The sequence below is a fragment of the Anopheles aquasalis genome, chromosome 3, assembly GCF_943734665.1.
Source record: "Anopheles aquasalis chromosome 3, idAnoAquaMG_Q_19, whole genome shotgun sequence".
Classification (NCBI taxonomy): domain Eukaryota; kingdom Metazoa; phylum Arthropoda; class Insecta; order Diptera; family Culicidae; genus Anopheles; species Anopheles aquasalis.
The window spans coordinates 15,837,501-15,862,500 of record NC_064878.1 but is presented as its reverse complement, the minus strand read 5'-3'; the positions used below and the strand labels follow the sequence as shown (position 1 = coordinate 15,862,500).

The window sequence follows — 25,000 nt, the reverse complement described above, 5'->3', positions numbered from 1 at the left end:
TACCTTTAAATATGAGTTATCAAAACAATTTCAACGCCAATTCGGCTTGAAATGAGTTGTTCTTTGGGGATCCGGAGTTTCGTAAAAAAATATTGACGGGAAGGCATTCATTTTTTCGTTGAAACTTGAAATGGGTACCCGGGTACCCGGGTGCCCAACCGAGGGTTAAACTCGCATTGATCACAGCAACGTCGTGGTTCTTTTGTAACATGAAATCTGTGACTTCACACCATTTCATGGACAAACAACACAAAAAAAAAAACAGTTTCTACTCTTTGTCCACGCGCCGAAAAGTCAGTCGCAAGCAATGACACCCAAACAAGCAACAAGCTTTTCCACCGAAAACGACGGAAAACCCACCTGCACACGTTGGGAATTGTCGGGAGAAAAGCACAAGGCGAGCAAGCGAGCGAAGTGTCGTGAAGCGATGAAAAATGAACTTCTTTAAATTAAACCCACAGCCACAAGCCATTTGTACCGTTGGACAACCTCCATGGACACCCCCCCTCCCCCCCCGCACGCTCCCTCGATTTTCTCTCATTCCCTTCCTCCTTCCATATCACCATTCGGCTCAGTTCATGCGTTAAAATGCTGGTCGCGGAGGAAATGGTCGCTGCGTAATGAAATGACTTTGGCCGAAAGCCGGGAACTTTCCACCGAATCTCAGCTACTGATAAGGGCGAACCGGCCTCCTCCACCCCATAGCCTCCTCCCACCGCGTGTATTAAGCATCCCTAATGCGACATTTTTACGGAACAACAAATGCTAAAGTTTTCTGTTACCGAGCCTCCAGTGGCGGAGAGAAGTGTCCGCGAAACCGTGGCGGTCCGGTGGTCCAGCGGTATCTCGGCCTGCCGGATCTGGGCAGCTTTTGGGGTAAAGTTTTACAAAGTGGTAACTTGGAAAAATTGGATTATCCGCACCGGCCCGGCACCGTGTCCGTGTCCATCGTTTCGTGCCATCGTCTTTGCGCGCGCGGTTTTGCCTTTTTGCGTAATTTACCCCATCAATCCCCCGGTGCGGGGGGCGGTGAGGAATGGTTGATGGTTTTCTGGTTCTTTCTCTCGTACTCGTGGTGCTCGCGAAGCCGAATGTGACACGAAATGGAAAGGCGTAAAACTGCACCTTCCTAGGCCTCAGTTCGCCTGACGCCTCCATCGCCAATAATCGAATTATGATACTTTCACCAGGACCCCGGCAACAACACAAAAAACTACACCGCGGACAAAACAGAACCGTAGCCAGGAAAAGGGTGGCATGTTAGGAGGTAGAAATTAAGAAATTAAGTAAGAAGCTCAAACAACAACCATCCGGTGTTGGCCACACGTAATCAACCAGCTGCTCTCCATTATTGGTTTTCGCCGAGGTTTGGTCCGGTCAGCTTGTAATAAGACCGTAATGCAATCCGCAACACAAGTTTGGTCTAAAGGGAAAGTAATTAAACCGGAGGAGATCCGGCTGCCAGTCAGATTGGTTTGCATCTAAATGGCTTTTATGTTTCTGGAAGAGTTTTTTTTTGTTGCTTCTGTATCCTTCTTGCCTTTTTATCTATGATGGTGAAAGTAAGAGAATGACAGATTCTTTCGAACATCAATCTTGCTGTGGTGATCAATCTTTGCACTCGCAATCTCTGATAAAGCTATCAGTGAGCGTTTCTGAAGATCGATTTCTAATCGATTTGAACGTTCCCGTGCCGTTGTGTGGCTATTTTTGAGCAAGAAAATCGCATCGCGTTACATTGTTGCAGCACACCGCGGTACATGCTGCGTATGATAACCGCAATCATGATTAACAAGCTCCCTGAACTTCGACACTCGCTTCACAGACCTCCGGACCAGCTGTTTCGGGCTGATGGCCACCAACGTTACTCATCAAAATGCTCACTTTACAATGGTTGGTACATTGTACGCTGCTTCAGACGGTTCTGCAAAAAAAAGGAGCGCTTTGTAGATCGAACAATAATCGGTAACGCTTGAATAAAACCACAGCGACCACATCGATTGAGGAAAGCAATTCATAAGTGCAGGCGCAGGCGAGGGCTGCAGTCAGCCCGTGGTGCTGGTGAACTAATTCTCTTCCTGGCGCACATTCGCACGTCACTGTGCGCGCGGTTCACTTCCTTTCTGTCTGGCGTGCTCTCTCTGTGTCTTTCATAGCCGCTGTAATAGCCGTCGACGGCTTGCGCGCCCGTTATGCGCGCGCACCGGTTGTCGTATAGTCATTGGCACGCCGCCACTCGTGCCTTAGTGGCCACGATAGGCGACGTGTAAGACGCGGAACTGGTAACGGCGCCGTACTGCACGCGAACATGCAAACTCATATCCTCACTCAGTTCGGTTCGCTATCGGTACCGGTGGTGCATTTGCTTTTCCTTGCGGGCCCTGGATGGATCGGGGACCGCGGGGAGATCAGGGAGGATCGGTGGGGATAGGTGAGTGTGTAAGGAAAATGAAAGGGAAAATAATGCCAAGAAAGAAAGTGAAACTTAAACAGGCGATGGTCAGGAGGACGTTGACGATGCTGCGACGGGCCCGGCAAGGGGGTTGCGCAATTGCGTTTGCGTATCATAAGAGCCGGTGCATAACTCGCTGGTACATAATTGGTTTAATAGGGCGGTGGGTCTTATTAAGGCAGACGGTAAACCGGTGGCCGGTTCGGGTTGGGTCGGTCTGCCAACAAGGATCACCGGTACAGTATCTGCAGGGAAAGGAGTGCCATCGTTTAGGGGTTTTGACAATCTTTATTAAAAAAGGGACACGTTCTTTCTCTTTCTTATCTCTATTTGTTTTACGCTTTAAGTAATTAAAAGAAATTGCAATAGACGAATGTGTATTGGAGCTGTCAATTCTCTAATCTAATAAAAACAGTCTAACTTCATTCAATTTTTATGCAGAGCATGTACAGGGCGGCAATGCAAATGTTATATCCTGGACTATTTTCTCTTTGAATTATTGTATGATGGTAACTAAGTGCAATGTACATTGGCACAATTAACGTGGTTTTATTCGTCGTTTTAGATAATGAGTTTGACAGACTCACATATTTTTTCATAGCAATTATATGCTTCACGTAAGCTTTTCTTTGACATTTTATCCTAATTCTTCGCCAGAGGTTTTGCAAAAGATCTTATTTAACATTTGTTTTCTTGTTCAGCTTGACTAGTAAGAATGTTCATTTACTGAAGCCAAGAAGATTTAAATTTGAAGGCAATACGAATCATAAAGATGAACATGTCAGTGAAACATATTAAATTCGGCTCACGATTTTTTTTCTTCTGTCAAATAAATTATTTTATATACTGATTGTGAAGGCTGCTATAGAAAGTTTCCTCAAGGAAGTAAAAACTGTTGAATAATGTTGAGCTACTAGTACGGACGGATTTGACATTGGCTCTTGTAAAGTTCAAGTGAAAAGATCTTTTCATAAATAATTTCCTTGGATTAGAGACTGATGGTCACTTCATGAGCCAATATTTTAATCAACTTTCGTTAGATAAATGACTTTCGTTGGTCAACTTGGATAATTACAGCTGCCGATGTAGATCGTTTTTCCTTCGCCTTCTGTTTGGGAATAGCAGTTTCAGATTTACGTACATTTCGAACGAACTATCTGATCAAATGGTTACATAACGGTTTCTGTTTTTATCAGTGTTTTTGTGACGATTGTCAATCGTGCTAATGACACTAGATTGGTAGATAGATAGTTAAAAACATGGATTGGCTTGGAAAAGTAAATTGATCTGTCTATCACGGCAGATAACAGACCCTTACAAGTGTAACTTATTCCGCATAACTAACTGCCATTGGAATGACTTCAGAAGAACACAACTCGTTCCGATAATCGATCGAAAGTTGGCGTGTTAATCACTCTCTAGTCATCTGAGGCTCCACCCTGTAAATAGAACATGATGTTCGACTTTAGCTTTCCTTGGAATTCTTCCTCAAAAAATCGCCTTCCGTAAAAAACCGTAAGGCTCGAAGAGTTCCGCGGTGGCAGCATCATCAATCACGCACGCTGTTCGAGCATACCGCCACACAACTTGGGGTAATATCCGGATTAACGGATTTTACATTTTTAAGGTGTTTCCAGGGAGCGGAACCAACCAAGAACGAACTAGGTGGCCTATATAGCGAACAATGCTGCCACCTCCATTCGATCGATCCATCAATTAATCCTCGCGAAAAGCAAATCAACCTTGGTTTAACGACCATCGTCGAAGGTGCTGTGCCGGTTGCCGCGCCTGTGACTGAAGAATCCTTAACCCAACCCAACGGGGCACAAGATGAATTCATCCGTCATTAAATTTTCCACTCAATTTCCTGGTGCTCCCGGTAATGCTAGCACCATTTCTGAAGAATCTGATGGTCTCCTGATGTGACTGGAGTTGTTTTTGTGCCGTGGTAGTGGAGCATTGTGCACGAGACGCTGATCAACGAAGCTATAGAAGGAAACCCTCCTTTCGTTCCAACCAAGTTCTCTATTGACGGGCTTCGAGAAAAAAAGCGTCGTAACGGATGACAATACCGCAGGCAACCGAAACGATGGCCCTTAGAAGAGATCTTTAAGAGATCGTTCACGACTCGCCCATGATGCTAATGATGTTGATGACGATGTAATTTACGCTTCTAATCGCACCGAGCAAACAACGCTTTGCGATCGTGTCAATGGGCCACGGTAGGAGACAACGAGGATGATAATTGGTCGGAAATGAACAATTGAATTAGCAGCGACAGACAGCGCGTACCGAATAGTCCGCATAGTCGACTATCTGGCAGCAAGGTGCAAATATGGTTTGTTTAACATGGCCGCGATTCTTTGCTCTTCTTCTACATCGAAGCGAGAACATTCCTTTTAATCAATCGACTGTAATCTGGGCGCCGCTTTAGGCAGGTGGTGCTTGCCGAGGCGAGACACTTTGCAGATGCACAACAACCGGCAGCGCAACGGCGGCATGTGTGTCAAGCCAGCGAGTTGCGTCATCATCATTCACTAGCGATCCATGTACTGCATCAACTGCAGTTTGCAGAACAACGCAATAGCTCTCAGTGTGTCTATCAGGGTTATTTGCAGTTCTTCTGAAGCAAAAGGGGGGCCCTTAGCCTTGGCTTTTGCAACTGCTGGCTCGGAGGGGAAGGTGACCGGGGTCGAACCGGCGTTGATTCTGTTTGGAAATGGGAACATCACCATCTAATTAATAGGAGCCCGGACCTGGGTTCACTGTGTGACAATATGCAAACTATCTGTGCTCGCTTGTCTCAAGAGGTATGAGTACCTTGTGCATGAAGTGCAGGTTGGCACAGATTTGCATTGTACGCATAGTGCGCACGACTTGTCGACCTATGCATCATGTCAATTGCTTGTAAACATACTATTTTCCGCTGCAGTTACATTGGAACTCTTGTTTTCAATCGGATCACATTATGGGGCCAAGTTAGAAATGCCGGAAGGCGAGTAACTCAGAGAGTAACTTCAAGACCTATAAATCATTAGTTTTCCGGAACATAAGTCGTAAAGTGGAATCAAAAGGCTGTAGCACAGATTGATCGGTGATGAAGCAATGGCAGAGTGACAAGATGATCCTCAATCCTACGAATGTGATCTCGACTTCCAACAAACAAACGAACCAAACTACTCGTTCACCGGTTCATCGCTCTTTACTTTCTTCACAAGAAAAGGGAAAAGAAGAAGAGAAAGAAGATAAAAAAAGAAGAAGAAGAAGAAGAAAATGTAGCAGGAGCAGGAAAACCCCCTGGCGAGACCTAGTCCACCACATATTACTCAATATTCGAACGAAACTAACGAACCGCGGTGGCAGCTCTACCCGGTTACGGAACTGAATCAGGGAAAGCCCTCATCAGAGGGAAGGGGTGAGGAGTGGGAGGGGTGGGGTTGGTGCCACATTACTCGAACCACGCGTAGATGCGATCGGAATCGCTTACATGAGCCCTGCACCAGCTCAGTTCGCGTTCAGTAGGAATAACGCGATTAGTGTATGTGGCTCCGGCCGTTTAGTATGGAAATCGAAGCTAGGATTGTTGTAGTGCCGTGCTCTGTTGTGTTGTGTCGATGATGGCCGCGGTGTACATTACGCTGGTGTCGCGGTGGTTGAATCGATTATGTGCGCACCTGTGCACGCACGCAGTGCATTGAACCAGATGGAAAACAAAGCATAACACACAAATAGGCTACTACTCGGTGCGAGTAGTGAACGCGAGTGGCAAAAAGTTTGGTGTGGACGCGCTTTTGATGTATGTATGATTAGTGGAGCCTAATCCCGGTCGGTAATAGTGAGGCACTTGTTAAGCTAAGCTCTGGAATGTTTTCAAATTGAATTCCTCACTTGGACTCCATTTCCAACGAGTGCTTCATTTTTTCCACTTCCTTTCACACTGACTTTTTGCACTGGAAACGGGATCTGCATTAGCATGATCTGCATGTTTTGAAATTACAGCGGCCGCTTCAAACGGATTATAAACGTGTTAATGAGCGCTGAGCTTACGCGAACTATCTGTAACTGATGTGCAACTGCTGCGCTGTTGCTCTAGATTGTCGGCAAAAAATTCTCAGCAAACAAAAGAAAGAAAAAAAAAACAAACGAGAACACACATGCCGTGCCTCAAAATAGGGTAAACTCTCGTTGACAATCCATTGCCGCGCGTGACAGCTGGGAACGAAAAATGAAATTAACCCACATCCCAACTCATGGGCCCTTTTTTCCCGGAGCTTTTAGCAATGCCAGGAATACGCAGATGTTTGAGATTTTTTGTTTTTCGGTTTTTGTTTTTGTCAAAGGCCCCTCGGTTCCGTCACGACAAGCCAAATAATGGCCATTATTCCGGGAGCGCCAGTACCTTTCCCCTGAATTCGACAGCAATGGCAATGGGCCCTGGTTAACGCGCCCTGCTTCTTCGTATAATTATATATCATCCACCGGGCCGGTACGAGCTTTAGTAGGTTTATGTTGGCCTATGTTTACGTGCTTTAATGGGTTTTTGGCGTGGTAAATCATTTTGAAATAATGTTATGTCATAATGAGCGATGTGGTTTTCGGTACCGCTACTTCGGTGCCACCGAAGTTCGGGAGCGAAGTTTACTTAAAGCCAAATTAGAATATCAGAAAACCGTGAGTGGCCGTGAGGCACGAAAAAGGTCTTTAAGCAAACAGCTAGACAGGAACCTTCCGGGAAGCAGGTGGGAGGGGAGGAACGATCGTTGGGGCTGGCTCCCTATATCCTTGGCAGGGTTTTTATGAGATGAAAATTGATTGTACATGCCAATCCCCGATGCTCATTAATTTCTTCCGACAAATTAGCGTCCGCCAGTGTCCGATGCGGTGGAAAAATTACGATAATTGATTGAAGGAGAATGAGCAAAGAAAAAAAAAAGAGCGCAAAGAAATAACGAGACTCCAAAACCAAATTCATCATCGATGCTCACGGCTTTCCTCAAGCAATTTCCCGTCGTTTGTTTGCTTTACTTGAAAAGCCCGCATCGATCGGAGGGAGCCACTGGGACAGTGATAATGATCGGCGGCGGAGTCAATTGGCTGCAGTTTTGCTGGTGTGATTGGATTGGCGGGAAATATCTGATAGCGCTGGCTGGTAGTACATTTCTGCCCCGAACACGGAATGTGCTCCCCATTCGATGATTGATTTCTTTTGCTGGCGGCCTGACACTGGCAGAGTGGTAATCAGAACGCCAGAAAGGACAGGCGGTGGGCACGCGCGCATTTTTGTGGTCCTTTTCCCTCAAGCTGCCTTCCGCACTCATCGTGGTTGTTCGTTTTTGTGCGTATAGCAAATGAAGGGACCGCCATCTGCTCGCGGTGGCGCCGCAGTGCCAGTGAGGAGGATAATTCGAGGAATTAATTGAATCTGAACTAATTGATGTTTGCTCCTAAGTGTACAACAATCTTGTTGCCATTCATGATGCGCGAGACTTTAAGATGGTTGCGAGATGCCACGTCTAGCGATAAGCGGTAGTATCGTTGTTTTTCACATTAGTTTATGTTATCCTGTATCGCATTATTTCATTTTCTGTGATGTTTTAAACTCGGAGGGAGTTTTTCTTTGAACGAAAAACCTCTGCTGCTCTTGCCCCAACAATGTAAAACTATACTTTAAAATCCGGAAATTATAAATTCAATGTTAATTGGTTGGATGTTAATTGTGATACAACGGCTTGAATTTCAAATACAATTACACGGAAATTATCGATGTTTTAGAAATTATTTAAAGGTTTATTATTTATTTGGGCTTTGTGATTAAGGATGGGGTAATTAATCAGGAAGATGGTGTTTCTAATGATAATGAAATATGATTATTATGTTATTACGACGATAATAGCCGTGTTTAATCATATTTTCCTTCAGATTCATATTCTCCTTAGATTCGCAACTCGCATGCTGTATGTTTCACTTTAATAAATTCGTTACATTGATAAAATCAGTTCAGTTGAAAACTAATTTTCAACATTTTTCAACATAAATTTCACTAGTTGTTTATGGCTATTCATTTTTTGGATTCATTAATACGTTTGGATTAATATACATTTTTCAGATTGTAGATCAGTTCAAAAGATGGAGATATAGTTCAAAAGATGGACGATTGTTAAATAGTCTTGATAATATGGTTTGACCTGATGGAACATTGCGAGAAACAAATATCTTTTACCTTGAAGCCCCCTTTTAAAATTGTTTAGAAGGCATAAGGTAATGGATTTTAAAATTAAAAAGGGGAAGGAATTTATAATGAAAAAGAAGCAACTAATAGGAACAGAATGATAAAAGGACATTGATGCCAAAAGATGATAGAGAACAATTAAACCCTATTCATACTGCGAACAGCCTCTATAAACCTTCAGGTTATCACAAAGGGCAGCGGGGAATAGACTTTATTGATCCTTCTTCCCCATCAACGTGCTCCATCAACTAAGTTATGTCGAAATGGAAATGAATGAAATGCATTGACCAATTGTTGGTTTTTGATGCCGCGCTCTCCTACCTGATCTAGCAAATTAACGACTGATTTTTGTTTTATTGAAATTCTGAACTCGCCTCTGGCAACGGAGCGACCCCTTTGTTCCACCTCAATCACCTACCACCACCACCACGAGTTGATATGCTCGAAGGTAGCAAAATAGAAACGTTTTATGAATTGAATTTTTGACTCCACTCCTGGCGGGTTGTCCACTGGATTGCCTCCCCACTCTTCTCTCCGATCGGGCGTGACAACGAAGCGGAATTGAACCATGAAAAAGGTGAGCTAATAGAAATTTATTGAATCCGATCCAGTGGCCACTCTTGCAGCAGCACCCCTGACGGCCACCGAAGTACCTTGTGCCTGCAACGGCAGCATAAAGCGGCAGCGGCGAGTCAAAAAGAGGAAATTCAATGGGGGGGACCTCTGATCGCACTGGGAGTGCACACACAGCTGACAGTTTCATAACCCGTTTAAATAGGCTGTCGGTTCCATTTTTGACGCACACTGCCGCACCGCAACTGTATCGATCGCTTGGTTCTCTCCCACATCGAGGACATCGTCGAGAAGCAGCTTTTCGGAAGAGTGGCACTGAGAGATCCACGACCCACCCTTTCCCATTGGCTCGTTCATTAAAACGAATGCAATCTACTCCTTTTTTGGGGGCGTAGAGCGTTCCGATAGGGCCACGGTGAACAACATAAACAAAAAGCAAACTTTTATAACTGCCTAACGCCACCAATTGACTAATGGAGTCTCACAGGGGACATTCTCTGGGTGGGTAATTCGTTTAAAATGAACGGTTCCATCCCAAGTACACCAGTTGATTAACATCTTTAGCGCGTGAGTACAGGTGGCAGCGCCATTGTTGGCCAGTACCATTCGATGCCATTCGATTGCAAGGTGCCCGTTTTTGGCACTTTCACTTCGGCCGCGGCCGTTTCGGGCTCGTAGCAAATGGCTATTGTCGTTTTGCAACGATTGTGTCTCGTTGTTGTCGGCGGTCGATTCGGTTGAGTAACGAATGGCGTCGCCAGCGCCAAGCCCCGCACGGTCTGCACGGGTGTATCGATAGGCAATAACGACAGATTCGTAACATCTCATTGATTGGACGCGCTCGGCAAAAGGGTGCTCTAGGGTGCTTCAGCTTCAGCCCCGAAATCGGTTATTAATAGTCATTATCACCGCGATTTTTTTTTTGCATTCCACTAAATTGCTTAAACCGGCCGCGTTCCTATCTTTAGCCCAGTCCAGTCCAGTCCTTGACATTTCAAACGGTTCCGGAAGTGTTGCAACAGCAAAACGCACCACCACGAGGTCTGTGTATCGCGAGCAGTGCTGACGTAGCGAAACCTTCTTCGACGCAACCGTTTTGGTGGTGGTGGTGGTGGTGGTGCATTGCCACTGCCTTCGAAAGTGAAAGGACTGCAGCGTAGCGATACCCGTAGCGATACCGTCCGCCCGGAGAAGGTTAATCAGCATCCCTACGTAGGCAACGGCGAGAAGGTTCAGGTCTTCGAGTTCGGTCTCTCTTACCCCCCCCACCCCGGGGTGTCAGACGATTAATCAAGGCATCACACTCCGGGGAGAGAGAGAGAGGGGACGCTGTGATAGCCATCGTTCTGCCACTTGAGCTACCGAGCGAAGTACCGGTTCGAGTGGCACTCGAGACCCGGTGCCGTAAGCAGCTTTCGGGGATGATGGGCTCCTGAATGGTTCGGATTCTTCGATACGAATCTGTCAGCAGGAGCAGGACGGCTCTCCGTGGGACCGACCGATACAAGAGCACTCGAGCACGGAAGGTGTTTCATTGGAAGGAGACCTGGTGCGAGCGGGACGATACCTTGGAGATCGCTTACGTTTCCCTCTGAAGTGGCTTATTGTGCATCGTGATTACGGAGCCTCCCCCTCCCCCGTCCCCCTCCTCTCTTCAGCTGACGCGTGTTGAGCGAATTACATAAATTATAGAGACATCAAATTGTGAAACCCCTAGCGGCGGTACGGTGGTGAAGCTGCAAGTGCATTCGCTACTTAGTAGTGGCCGGCCAACTGGCTCCCCAACGGTGGCTCATAAGTGGCATTCTCGGTACACCACTCGGCTTCCTCATTAGCATTCAAAGGTGCACTCGATCCGAGTCGTATCGTCGTGTAACTCCAGTGAAGGGAAACATGTCGGATGGTAACTGGTTCAATCGCGAATGTTGTTCTCACTGGAACTTCTTCCGGAGCCAGAGAGGGAGAGACGGCCAGTCAGAAACCTGTTCGTCCGCGTGGATGGTCCGCACAGGATTTGCGATCGTACACCGCTGTCACCGGCGATGGTCGACCAGTTCCCCAGAATGCCAAGGTCACAGGATTCCATACGGTTAATCCCTAACTATGTTGCTACAGTGGATGGCGGTGCAAAACTGTAAAGTGTATCACCACCGGTGGTCAGGCAAAAACAGAAGTCTCTGTCTCTCTATTGACACGAACGAAACGATTGAGCCAGATGGATGTTGATGACATTTAAACATCGGATAAGAAGTCAGGAAACTGGCTGCCGAATTTGGATACACTTCCACCTGGGGACTTCCCCTTGGGGGACTTTTGCAAATATCATTCCGTAGACCTGTGGCATTTTTTTTGTTCTATTAAAATTGTGATCTAAAAAGTGAACAGGATTTGAAGTTGATAAGAAGGATCTGGTTTAATAGAAACAGGCTCCAAGGGGGGGTTGGGTTAGTCTTTCGGTCTTTTCTGTCTCTGCTGAAAGGTCGGCACGAGGATCGTTAAAAAAGGCTTATCCGTTAACATTTTGCGTCGTTTGATCGCCCGTGTGTCCATGTGTTCCGCGTGGATGCAAAATGTCGATAGTGCATTAGCCTTCATTTGGCATTTGATAGCTAATGTGGGTATGATCGCCGTAGGATACGCGTCCGCCCATCCCACCTTCAAGAGTTGCGTTCGAATCGCGCGTGCTGCATCGTCTTATGCTGCCGGCCCCAGGCGTCCTCGAGAAGATGCACGCTGTTGATGATGATGTGGATGATGCTGTTGGTGCAGTTAAGTCTACAGTAATTGTGACTCCAACCGGGCCGCGATCGGTCGGTCGAGGTGGCAGAAGATTTCAAAGATTAATGTTCAACCGTCTGCCCGGGCGCACTCGCACTGGCGCTACATCCAATGTGTGCCACTTGCCAGGTTCGCAGTCACCGACCATGTTGTGGTCGGTAATCTGGCCGGTCCCAGGAAGAGCGTGGCTTACATGCGGTTTGGTTTTTCTGTGTCCGCGGAAATACCGCATCGTCTGTGCCACACCAGAATCCGCTTCGTGCTGCTGCAGTGATTTTTCATGCTTCGCCGGAACTCGGGAACAACTCGTGGTGCTCGCGCGTGTATGTGTAATGAGGATTTATTTACTAATTTATAATTTGAGCTAATCCGCTTTTCGAGGCTAGGGGGGGGGGGGGAGGGGTGAGATTTGGTCCTGCAGGGAGATATATCCGGGCGCGGAGCAGAAACCAGAAAGAAATGTACAATCGCGACTCAAAACGTAAACCTGGCGCCCTGCCCTGCGACGGTGCCTCGGTATTAAGCCCCGAAATCGTGCCTACAGCCGCGTTTCATTATTTATCTTTGGCCTGGCTACCAATTAGGGAGGCCAGTGGAGTGGCTGTGGCTCCACTCTCTGGAGCGTATTAGCAGCGAGAAGCGAGCGATCTGGGCCACTCGTCGTCGTCGTCGTCGTCGTCGTCGTCGGTCGTCCCGGTCAGCGTCAGTGGCCACGTACCTCGTATGGGATACGTTACGTTCACGTTCCGTCTCAGCCGTCCAGCTGGAGCGGAGAAAAAAGTGCGAAAATTAATGGACGGAAATAAAACTAAACAAAACTGGAGCACGGACTGGCGCTTTCGGGTGTTTATGTATGTGTGCTGGGCTTTGGCTCCATATGTCTCGGTCATGCTTTAGAAGGAAGCGGCCTGGTCCGACTTCTTGGTCTGCATACCGTCCGTCATCATCGGCTTGTTGACCAGCACGCAGCTGGTAGTTGTTGGGAGTATTTTTACTTCAGCCCGGTTTTTTTTTTCATTGCAAAACTCCACCCCTACGCTACCGGACGCTCCATGCTACCCCGCGGGTTACGTAACAGGCTTGTCGAGGCTGATAAACTGGTTTGATGTTGAATGGATCACTAAATGGTTCGTACGTCACAGTTACCGAGCTGGCAGGGTAGGCCAGTGCAGGGCGTTGTAGGCCGTTTGCAGCCTCGTGTGAAGTACAACGACAGGCGCCAGGCACGAGAGCAGACCCAACCGATACTTGGAAGCTCACACCGGTGGATCAAGATCCGTGGGGGTTGGGGACGAATGAGAGCGCAAAGCAGCAAAGTATTTTATCTGGTGTGGCCCGTTCCAAAAAGGTCCTTGTTGTTTGCTGTTCGGAGTGGTATTGACTGTGTCTCTCTTGGTGTGTGTCTTGCTTTCCGAAATTTGAGGCCAGCGAACGAAAATGGAGCAAACCGAAGAGGAAATGCATCGGCTTGGAGTCCGGACAAGGTTGCTGCTGCAGGCGCAGGGTTAAGCTGCAACAACAATCATTGTGGGAAAACCGGAGCAGGCATACCGGTTACCGGGGTGCAGTGTACAGTGCTGAACGTAATACTGACACTGACAGGGCAAAGGTTGAAGCCTTGCATTGTATCCAAGGCGATGAGGGATGCAAGAACAGCGCTGTTGCTTGGTGTTGGATTTACATCCCGGAGGAGTAACAATCTGTCTGCCATGTATGTTTTTACATGTTTGACTTGTTGCATAATTAATAGAAGGATCTTGTCTGGATGTTCCAAGTATCGGAATCACTTGGGTATGCGAAATTGATTAGAAAACACCTGATGTTACATGTGGTATTTACAAACATTGAAAAAAATTACAGGACCTGTAATGTGAAAAACAAACAACCTCCCTTTTTGTATCCCAACGTTCTCGCCAATGTTTGCCTACGCAGCTCCAGCAGCTGCAGTTCCGACGACGACGACGTCGCCGCGCCAAGCTGATGCAGAGGCCGGGCCCTGATCCTAGCGAAATGTCAGTAATAATAAACATGATCCGGCTTAACAAACTTGCGTAGCCGCAGTGGCCGCAATAGTTCCGCCAGAGTTCACCATCGCATGTTACCGCAGTTATGATTCTCCGGGGGAATTCCTCTCCCGTCAGAATGTTGGGACTGTTCACTTGCTTTTTTTTTGGTGTTGCTGCTTGTGCCTCTGGTGCCTCCGGTGTTGTCACCGATGATGGTGCCGGTTTGTTTGCTTGCGGTAACATTGCGTATGACACAACGGGGAGAGAAGCGGGGAATGAAAGGAAAGTGTTATGTGTCCAACAATAATGCCCTTACGCAGACCAGCGCAGTTGGGACCCCTGCAAGGTGGCAGAAATTCGTTTTATTTGATTTGGGTGATGAGCGATTTTTTTTGGTTCCATTTGCCTGCGATCAGAGGCGGTACAGGGCCGGTACGATGACGTTCACTTTTCTGACCGCGAGCGAGTGCAGGCCGCTCGGCATAGTGCTGGTGGCACATGCCGTGCGATTGCAGCCAGCAATCGCTGGGTGGTTGGCTGTTGCGTTACGAAGGGAACCAGTTCCGATCCACACGATCCGTTTTGCACTGGTTTTCGTAAGGGTACGTACGTATTACCACTTTCATTTTCATCTCGATGGTGCAGTGCAGTGTAGGGCTGCCATATGCAAGTTCAACTCTATTTAGTCTACTTGTGTGGCATCGGCGGTCAGTTTGCTGTGCTGGAAATGTCAAAAGATTCCTCTCATTTCACATCACGAGTGCTTCATTTTGTGAAATAAACTGGTTTCGATCATTTTATATATCAAGCACAAGTTCTTTTTTCATATTTTGTTGGATCTGGTGTGATCTTTGAACCTACATATGAACCTTATGATGATAAAATAAGTTTAAGCGCAGCTTTTGTATAAAATGCCGTTATTAAAAAGACATTGAAATAATGCATAAGCTCGATTCTTCTGTACTGCATTTGTTGGAATTAATATCAACAAAAAGGAGAACATAATATAAATCCTCGAAGTACACAATCAATTAAGGAGGGGCTTCGGTATTCAATTTTGTTTTTTAACATTTTCCCTGAATGCTGATCCTTTCAAGAACACTGTGTAAGTATTTTGGATCAATCGAAGCATAACTGACCAAGTTATAGATTTTTAAAAATCTGCGCTTCATTCAAGGTTTCATGAAGCACGCCACTTTGAAGAGCGTTTCCCTAAACCAACGATTTCAAAGTCGGTGCCCATCGTACCGTAAAAACTACTGAGCCGATCGATTTGAAATTTTTAACACATAATCTATACATTCTTGACCAGGTAGCCCCGTTGAGTTTTCATGAAAATTGTTGATACTTTTTTTTAAACAAATCTTTAAAAATCGTGTTTTTTGGCAAAATGACAAAAAGCATAACTTTTTCAATTTTAAAAATCTGTCAAAAATCGGAAACTAAGAAATTCAACAAAAACTCAACGGGGCTACCTGGATAAACTTATAATCTATCAAAAGAATATCGATTTGCATTTTTCTGATGACCCATCACGCAGCTACGATGGGCACTGTTTTTGGTGCGAATCAAAAGACTTGGCCCTTAAGAATAAGCGACGAACCCGATTTGATCATTGTGATCTTTTTTTCAACTTAAAAAATCTGCTAAAAATCGAAAAATAGGAAAATTAACATAAACTTAACGGGGCTACCTAGATAAACTTATAATCTTTCCAACAAATATCAATTTGTATATTTCAGATGACCCGTCATGTCGCTACGATGGGCACCGCAAAAAGCATCTTTTCAAAGACACAACTGCCTAAATTTGATGCCATGGTTGAAGTTTTTATTGAATCTTCCCCAAAATAGACCTTAATATTCTTCAAAAGTTGTAGTTTAATATGCCATTCTTTAGAAAGAATAAAGTTGAATGATTATGAAAAAATCGTCAAAAATGATCCTTGTGTTGGTAACAAATTACCGAAGCCCCCCTTAAGACAATAATATTCTTAGCCTACAAAACATTCATCAGAAGCGAATTTTCTTATGACAATTCGGATAAAGCAACGCAGATCTGAAAATATGAACAAAAAATCTCATTAATTAGTAAATGTGTGTATTTCCAAACTAACACCCAATGTTTCTTAAGCTATGACCCTTTAAAATGTTCGGGTTTCGTTCTGGTGTCGATCATCGTGATGACATCGATGGTTATAAGTAGGTCACTCAGGTCAAGATTTTACTTCAAATTTTAAAACCACGGGTCCATGTCGAAAAGAAAGCCAATGAGTACATAACTGGTATTTATTAAACCAGATTTTGTTATAAAACGAAGCGAAAAAACGATGCAAAAGCCGTAACTAAACGATTAGTGTACACCAAATTAGTAATCAATTTCTAATACCAAAACAAATGTGACGACAACCATTTTTACTGCACGAGTAACCTACGAAAAGTAAACATCTCCGATCGTTATCCAAACCCAATGACAACTCCTTTTGAACACAAAGTAATCCCTCCTCCGGTTGTTAGTGACGTGATTGTCTGATTTTGTTGAGTACCACCACCACACGGGTACACCTGGTTTCCCTTCTAAACTTTCTATCTCAAAAAACAAAAAAAAACAATAACTTATTCATATATTCAGCGAGCGCTCGCTTTCGGTCACCAATGTGGTGACTGGTTGACTTTCAACCTAGTGTTCCGAGGGCGTTCCGGGTCCACTAATGGCGCCTCGCTATCGCCTGGAATGGAACCCGCATCTTCTTCCGCGGTGAACGCGAACTCATCTCTCGAGTCGAAGCCAGTGAACTGTACACAAAAAAAGGTATCCGTTGGATGACGACCCGCTATTGTTGTCCGGTTGTTCACACGCATGACGCTCTCGGAAATGTTTTTGACCACCGAAAGTGGACGACAACACGGCGTACGGTGATCTCTGCCGTCTGCTGCTGCTGCTGCTGCTGCTGCAACACTGTCCAAACAATTCGCCCGTCTGATTATCTTCATTTCGGAAGTCGTCGTCGGCAGCGTCCAGCGGCCGGTTGCCGGTGATTGTTTGCCAGCGGGAGCGCCAGTTTTTGGTGCACGCGATATTGGAGGGAGAGAGCTTTCTTGTTTGAAATCCAAAACAAAACACAAATGGAGTAACACCGGACCGACCGCTGACTAATCGACTTTTTACGAAGCTCGACTGGCCCCGGTTGGTAACCTGTTTCGCCATCGTGCGCCGACACTTCCGCCCTACGTTGCAATGCCGATTTGCAATGAAAACCTTAGTCGAGAGAAGGTCCGTGGTGTTCGCCGGCAAACGAAAACCTTCAAATTTCTCACTTATCTGCGTGCTGTCGATTTCCCCGATGCGCTTACGTAAACCACCAGCAGGTCCCCCGCCGACTGATCGCGCTGATGAAAACTTACAAAGTACGTAGGAAAACCGGTGGTCCAGTGGAAAACAAGGTGCGTTCATCCGGAGCATCAGGGGCGTTGGTGCTGGAGGATGCTGGAAGTTGAGCGAATTTTTGTTTTTTGTATTCGTTGCGCTCCTCGTAATCGTGGCAGCGGAGTTAAACACCTTTTGGGGAAAACTTTTACCTTCCGGACTAGTCTCCCCCCCCCCCCCCGCCCACGAAACTAACGCCGTTTGGAGTGGCCCAGCACCTAATTTCATTGACCATGGTGTGAGCCGGGCTGCTGTACCGGGCGCGTAACGGGAGCTGGAAAGTGTGGCCACTTTCGTCACAGCTTGCGATCTGCTCTGGTCCACCATTTCGCTCGAGGTGTGACAGGGGGACGCACATCAAACGGTACGAATGCTGGACACGAAACGGAGACGGGGACGGGGGGAACTTCAGCGTTTTGGTGTTTGCGCTGGCAGAACGACCTTCACGTCACGCGTATAATTAGCAGCGCGGCGCGGGTGTCCTCGTAATTGTGTTTTGTGGACCTCCCATGATGATGAGGGTTCTTTTTTTCGTTGTTGGTAGAGGACTGATTGTATGTGTGCTACACTTGTTAAACTGTCGACTGTCCTGCGAGCACCGTGGTGCTGGTTCACGCTGTGGTGTTGACACGAAATTCAACATTTCTAACAGTTGGTAGCGGCAGATAAAAAAGATTGTATAATTAGCCATTAGGATTGCACGGCAGGCGGACGCTCGCCGTTTCGTTTGGATCGTTTCGTCACGCAGAGTTTCATCACATTCCGCGAAGGATTCCGTGCGAATTCTGTGCAATAGCGGGCATGAAAGTTGTATTTTAGTACGTTACCATTTAGTAGCGCGATACAAATTAGTACAAAAAGTATTGTGCTACTAATGTGGATGTCGCTTATGTAGATCTCTTAACTCATCGATCACGTTTGAAGACGTTTTCGTTCGGAAAGCTTCATCCGAGGGAGTTGTGCTGCTGCTACATTTCCACGGCCTGCCTAGAGATGAAGAACCGCCATAGTCAAATTACCCGCCATTAGGGGTTTTGTTAGAAGCATATGATTAGCGGCTAGGCAAGGAGCAGCAGATCTTTCGAAACGGCCCGGTGCCCCGACAGATGCAAGGGGAAGGAAAATGCCGGTTCAAGAAAGCGCAGCAAACGAGCTAACGAGCTGGTAGCACTTTCTAGCAGCAGCCCGCTGCCAGTGCTAACGGGGCCCCGGGGGTGTGACGGAGGGCGTAGAAATCGAGAATTAATGGTTTGGGGCCATAGACCATCTCGACGGCAGCATCGACAGACGACGAACTTTTGCAACGAGATAAATCTGCTTCGCTCGTTTTCAATCCACCGGTCCGGGCCTTTCCAAACGCGTATTGAAGATTGATCCAAATGTGTCGATAATTGTATGGCGTTATGACGATCCGTATGATCTAGCAATGCCTTATTACCGAGCAGTGCAGAGCAGGTGGAATATGAGATCCGATTGGTAAACTGGAGTTAAGGTTGTGGAAAAAACTCCAAAAGAACAGAAGGGAGAACCAAAGAGGTGGCTGTCTCTAGGGCCACGGTATACTCATTAGTAAAGAACATTCATTATTAATGGTTTTTTTTACATCCGTTCTGTTCTCGATTCTGTGCTAAACTGCGTGCTAACTGTTCGCTCGCACAACCGTTATCGCATCAAGTTAATCTAGGCCAAACATTATGTCATGTACATGATCCGTCCAACACCTGTGCGTGAGCGATGGACGAACCAGGTGGGTAATTGAGGGTAACATCAATCATAAAAAAACCATCCATTTAGCATTAAACGATCCGATCTGAAGGGCATTCGAAGGAGGTTTACATTGTATTTACACCAATCACTTTGATACAACAATCAATTTCGTATATTATTGGTTCATTTCCTGCAAGTCCCGGTGGTCAACATCGAGTTCTGAGAACAAAGTGACGATTTTATATTTTTTATTATTCACTACTGCGTTGCGAGATCAGCTGAGCATCTCAGATATTCCCTTTGCTTATGCTCTTCCAAACACTGTACCATTCTGCAAGACGTTTTACATGTGGTAGGATGGTGGTTTTTGAAGCGTGTAACCACCCCAAAGGCAGGAACTGAACCGTACGGAAAGGGGAAATGCCGTGCGTGGCAAGATTGCCTACTGGCAAACCTCAAAACATATGCCACAAATCATTGTGCGAGCGTGTTGCCCTGGTGCACTCGTTGCAAATAATGGCCAGAACGGCAAGGCACGGATGGTCTCATATTCCCTTCCTCTCCACCGACTGCCAAACGTCGCAGTGTTCGCCCCTACCGCACACGCCGTTTCCTACCGGTAAATAGCTAGTGCTAGTGCGGCTAGTGCCTGCGTTGAGGGGACTGTGCGATGCGATGCGCCACTTGATTGCAGACGTTGTAAATTTTCAATAATGGCCGCCTGGGAAACGTGGTCGGGGTCGTCCGTGGTCGTCGTGTTGTTGTTAACCAGCACCTGACAGGCCGGCGGATCCTCTGGCCGGCTAAAACGGTCTTAAGGTCGTTTCGGTCGTTTTGCAAAATCCCATCTCGCCTATCTCGTCGGTCTCATGCTCCTCCACCTCCAGGGGTTCCAGGACAAAACCACTAATGAGGGCGGAAAGTATGATTGTTTTTACCGAAAACACTGCCCTTACCTCCCAAATCACCCTAGAGCCTAAGCAGGATCAAGGAAGGTGCCTGTAAGCTCGGCTGTGAACGGAACGGCAATGGTTTTGCATGACCGTAGCAGCATCGAGGGTTAAGAAGTAACATACCAAGTATACGTGCATGCCAATATCGTGCTCCGACAATGTGCAGTCGAACCACGGCAGACCACCAGACCTACTCCTACAAAGGCACCGTGGATAGAGGAAGTTGTTCCTGGGCCAAGTGGAAGGACCCAAGGGCGCTATGCTTTCGAATTAGCATTTTCATCCCGTTGACCACCGGCCAACAGCAATACAATCGGAGAGCCCTTTGTACGATTGGTGCGGTGTTAAAACACACGTTCACTTTCCTCCTTCCACTTGAGAAAGATGAGCTGGAGCTCCTTCAGCTTGTGGTGCGTTGGTCGGTCTGGCTGATCATCGGATGAAGCCTATACGCTTTGAAGGGGAGCACCTCGAGCACCTCGAGCGTCGGTAAGAGTGCCATTGATGCCATCGGTCGAAACTCTGGGCACTGGCAGTGAAATTGAAATTAAACCATCGAAACCGGAGGCGAACCACAAGTGGTGCCACAACACATGACCGGTGTTCCCGGTCGGTGGTGACCGGCTCTATTCTCTGGAGCCACTGGAATACACAAATGCAATATCTTTGGATGTGTTTTTGGTCTCCTTTTACTCGTCCGTGCGATGCTGGTATGAAATTACAGACGCCGATGACGTCAGATTGGAGTGCATGGGGCAAAATGATCGCTTCACTTTTTTGCCCCCCCCCCCACCACGGGATTACACAATCCCCATTTCGTTAGTTCCATGTGGCTTCGGAGCATCTTTTATTATGACATTTGACTGGGTTTTGGGCATCTGTCTCTATCGTGCAATAATTAGTCACGCATTAAAGGTATTTTCGGGCCGTTTAAGGTCGTGTGATTTTGTGGACGAATTGCTGGTGGCACTCGAGTTTCGGAATTGCTGTGTCACGATTTGGAGTACATTCACGAATATTATTCACGCGTTTTGCAACCTTAAGTACAACCAATGTTTGGGATAAGGTGCTCAGAAAAGTGCATCTGGCGTCTGTTTTATTGATTCGTTCAACTTTTTTACAAATACAAGAGGCTGCCAGGTCAAGCCGATTGAAGAAAATAGCCAAAATCCAACGTTGTGGTGGCCGTTGCTTAATGCAGGCCTAGTTTACGTGATAATTCATACTTACATACATATAGGCTACGCACTCTTATCATAAAAACATATATTTTCAGGAAAAGATGGAAAAAACCACGTAAATGGTACAAATGACATGTTTCCACACAAATATGTGAGGGTCTGGCCAGACCAATCCGTTGATGTGACGGTTAAAGTAGCCGAAATTGCAGCCTTTGACTTGCAGACGCGCTTTGTCAATGTTTACTGTAGCGTATATTTGCCTGAATCCATTGATAGCACATTGCTTATATAATATTAAAGCGCAAATACTTAAACAGCCCCGCATATGCTCCAAGAATATCGCTTGCCTCCAAAATAGCAATTTCCCATTTGGTATTATCGCTATTGATCCATTTGCAGCGCAGAAAAGGGATAATTCAAATGTCAACACTGCACCTCGGTCTCACTTTTCCACCTGACTGATCATTGCGTATGTTTACAAATGCATTGCCAGCTAGATTAGGTTCGATTTGCAGCATTTGTTATGCATAACTTCTCCATCCAGCGGGGATATATTCTTATACCCCACAACCACTCCACTGTCACCACGGACTAGGGTTTACGGTATGAATGGGCAAACAGAGATAGCTTTGAACGATTTGTTCCGCCGTCGCCATGGCCAGCACCGTCGCTCCGGTGCTGCTAATCCGGTGAGTGCCAGGTGTACCACGGGAGAAAGTGGCAAGACTTACGACGCCCGTCGAATGCGACACGTGACTAACGACTCTACCGGCACGCGTTCGCTCGCTTGTTCGCTACCCCTGGCACGGTTCGCTGGCAAGCGGACCGACAGAAGAATGGGCTCGGCAAGATAAATGCTTTGGCGAGAGTGTGCACCAGGCACAATGCCCAAACCCAAACGGTAAGGGTTTCGTTTCCATCGTTCGGTTTGTTGGCATCGGCCTCAGTACGAGGGCATATTTTTTACGATGATGCGGTGGTGCAGGCGATGCACAAATGGTGGTTTTGTGAAAAAAAAAATCGAATTCCAATGCTGCAGACACACTCGCTAGTGCATCCTTGTGACAGGAGGGTCTTTGGTTGAGGTAACTAACATCGTAAGGAGTAGACAAAAAAAAACTCGTTGATCCTACACAACAATGCACCTCACCGAATGGTGTTTATTTGTTATCTCGAGTGTATGTGTGTGGTTTTGATAAGTGATTGAACTATGGCTCACTATCTTCTTTTTCTCATCCCATTCCTCCACAGGCTCAACGAGGAAGAGTTCGCTTTTCGTCGCAGTCACAGCTGAGCGATGAGACGAGCTCATCGGAATTACCGGAAGTTTCAGCGATTGTCGCTCCGAAAACGGTTCAAAATGTAGGATTTGTACGTCGTCGCACGGCACGGCCACCGGTCTTCGATGCACCAGAACCATCGGTTGCCACACCGAGAAGAGAATCACCGCGTGAGGTCCCGCAACGACGACCGAATGCATCCCGTAGAAGCTTCGACAGTTCGGAAGAGGAACCAGAACAGCAGCAGCTGACGTCTGTTCGCTCGAGGCAGCAAAGTTCATCCTCGCTAAAATCGGAAGTCGTACTGCAGAATACCTTCACGAGGCGTGGACTCCCGGAAAAGGAATCTCAAAGCCCCCTGAAAGAGGGTACAACCGATGCCCCATTAACGCGACGACGTGGCAAACAACGGAACTGGCAGGAAGAATCGGTGACCTCCACGGCTAACGCCGCAATCTCCCCACCGGTCCGTGCTGCTCGAAGAAACAATCGATTAACGACAACGGAAGCGACCAAACTATCCAACGAAGTGCTCGATGGCGGTTCCAGCTCCACTGCACGCGCCTCGGCCGAGGTTGGCCGGTCACGGGGTGTTGTTAGGGCGACAATCAAGCTGGTCTCGAAAGACCGCGCCGATGAGGGTGGTTCGTCGTCGGAGGAGAACTATCCCGAACCGTTCAAGAAGCTGCTGAAAGAGAAATTAAACGATGAAAAGCTAAAAACCGTTTACGTGAAGAAGCTCGACGTTGTCAAGGAGAAACCAGTGCGCGGATCTTCATTTGAATCCAGAAGCAGCAGCACGGAGTCTGGCAGTGGAGAGCTAGGGGCTGGAAGGCGGAGCTTTAGAACCACGACAACGACGACGACGACGGAACCACCGACGGTGAAGCCAAACCTGGTCGAGTATCGCCAGGAGGTGAAGGACAGCGTGAAGAGTACTCGCTACTCGGTACAGCAACCGGCTGCAGCACGCTCTTCGGTCAAATCGTCTTCGGAACAGTCATCGTCATCGTACCGTAGCTCTAGGATACTGAAGGACAAATCCACCTCCACGGAAGCGTTGCTGCAAAGCTTACAACAATCCTCCCGGGAAAGCGGCGAACAAGAAGTTTCCAGCGAGCGTTCCTCGGCACGCCAACTCACCAGGACACGGGCACGAGTGACGGAGATTACGCAAAAGTCCGAGGAGCAGATCAAGAGTTTCGTCAAAGTCGTGTCGAGTGAGACAGTCGACGCGAACCCACAGAGCGGCTTACGATCATCCGGCGAGAAGGAGGAACGTAATTCGTCGGGATCCGCAGAGCAGAGAACGGGAAGCGCAAGGCGGAACCTACCGTCTCGGGGCCGTGTGCAAGTGCTGAGTACAACGACTCCTGGACCGACGACCACGGTGAAACTGATTACACCTCGCCCGATTCGAACGTACACGCGACGACAGAATACACTGAGCTATTTGACCTCGACAACGACCGCACCGACCACCACAACCCGAAAACCATTCTCTCCAGCCCCCCGGAATAGCTCTAGCTTGACGCAGCGAAAACCAGCCCCAGTTACACCACCGGTGGCCACCACGGTAGAGGATGAAAGGAAAGAACAGCGAACACCGCTGCTGGCGAATGCTAGACGTACGGCACCGTCAAGGTTGCAGCAAGGACCGAAACCGACCGCCAGAACCAAATCGGACACATTCTCTTTCCCTCGGGGCCGTGGCACGGAGAACCCGAATCGAGACGATGCCGGTCCCAGGAAAGTATCGCTCCTGTCGCATCCCGATCCAGTGCAGGCTAAGCGGAAACTTCCCGAACCGGTTAGTACGCCTGCTGCGGTCGAAAAGCAATCCAGCAACGCTTCCGAGCGGGTCCCTGTGAAGGCACCGTCGTTCCGGGTTGTACCGACACCGACGGTGCCACCACCCCGGAAGCCATTGCTCAGTCGTACGGGTGTTGGAGCCGTGAAAACGACCACCGTACCGGTACGCAAAACGTCTCCGAATAATGCGGTAAGTAGTGCGGCCATTGCTTCTTTGATCATTCTCACTTCGTGGAATTGGAATTGCTCCAGGGAGTGGACATTGGAGGTCATAATTTGAGTGTCTGTTTTGTATGTATTTAAAGCTCAAACGCCCTCTGACATTCCCTTCGAACCGTGGTAACAAGAAATCGGCCGTGTATACACCAACGATCCCGACCTTCACTACACAGCCAACGGTAAGTTAGGCCCGTCCGTACATGAGCCGATTCCGTATTCCGATCCCATTTGCAGTCCCTGACACCTGACACCAATCGCTGTGCCGGCATACGTCATGGAGCCCACGCCCTCCACTGCGTCCTCTATCCGAACCAACCATTCCCCCCATTTCCCAATACTCTTTTAGAATTCTCATACAGAATTTGAAGAAATGGTAGGCCTATA

At 47.3% G+C, this 25,000-nt stretch overlaps 1 protein-coding gene across 5 annotated transcripts in view; it reads left to right on the top strand.

Annotated features, from left to right (window-relative positions):
- The window catches only part of LOC126578685 (mucin-5AC-like), a 45,697-nt gene that overhangs the window by 10,130 nt on the left and 10,567 nt on the right, over positions 1 to 25,000 (top strand). For all 5 annotated transcript variants that reach the window (XM_050241508.1, XM_050241510.1, XM_050241511.1 and 2 more), the window contains 2 exons: positions 22,557 to 24,587; positions 24,703 to 24,795. In XM_050241508.1, the coding sequence (XP_050097465.1) occupies positions 22,557 to 24,587; positions 24,703 to 24,795 (2,124 nt within the window). The remainder of the gene's footprint in view (positions 1 to 22,556; positions 24,588 to 24,702; positions 24,796 to 25,000) is intronic.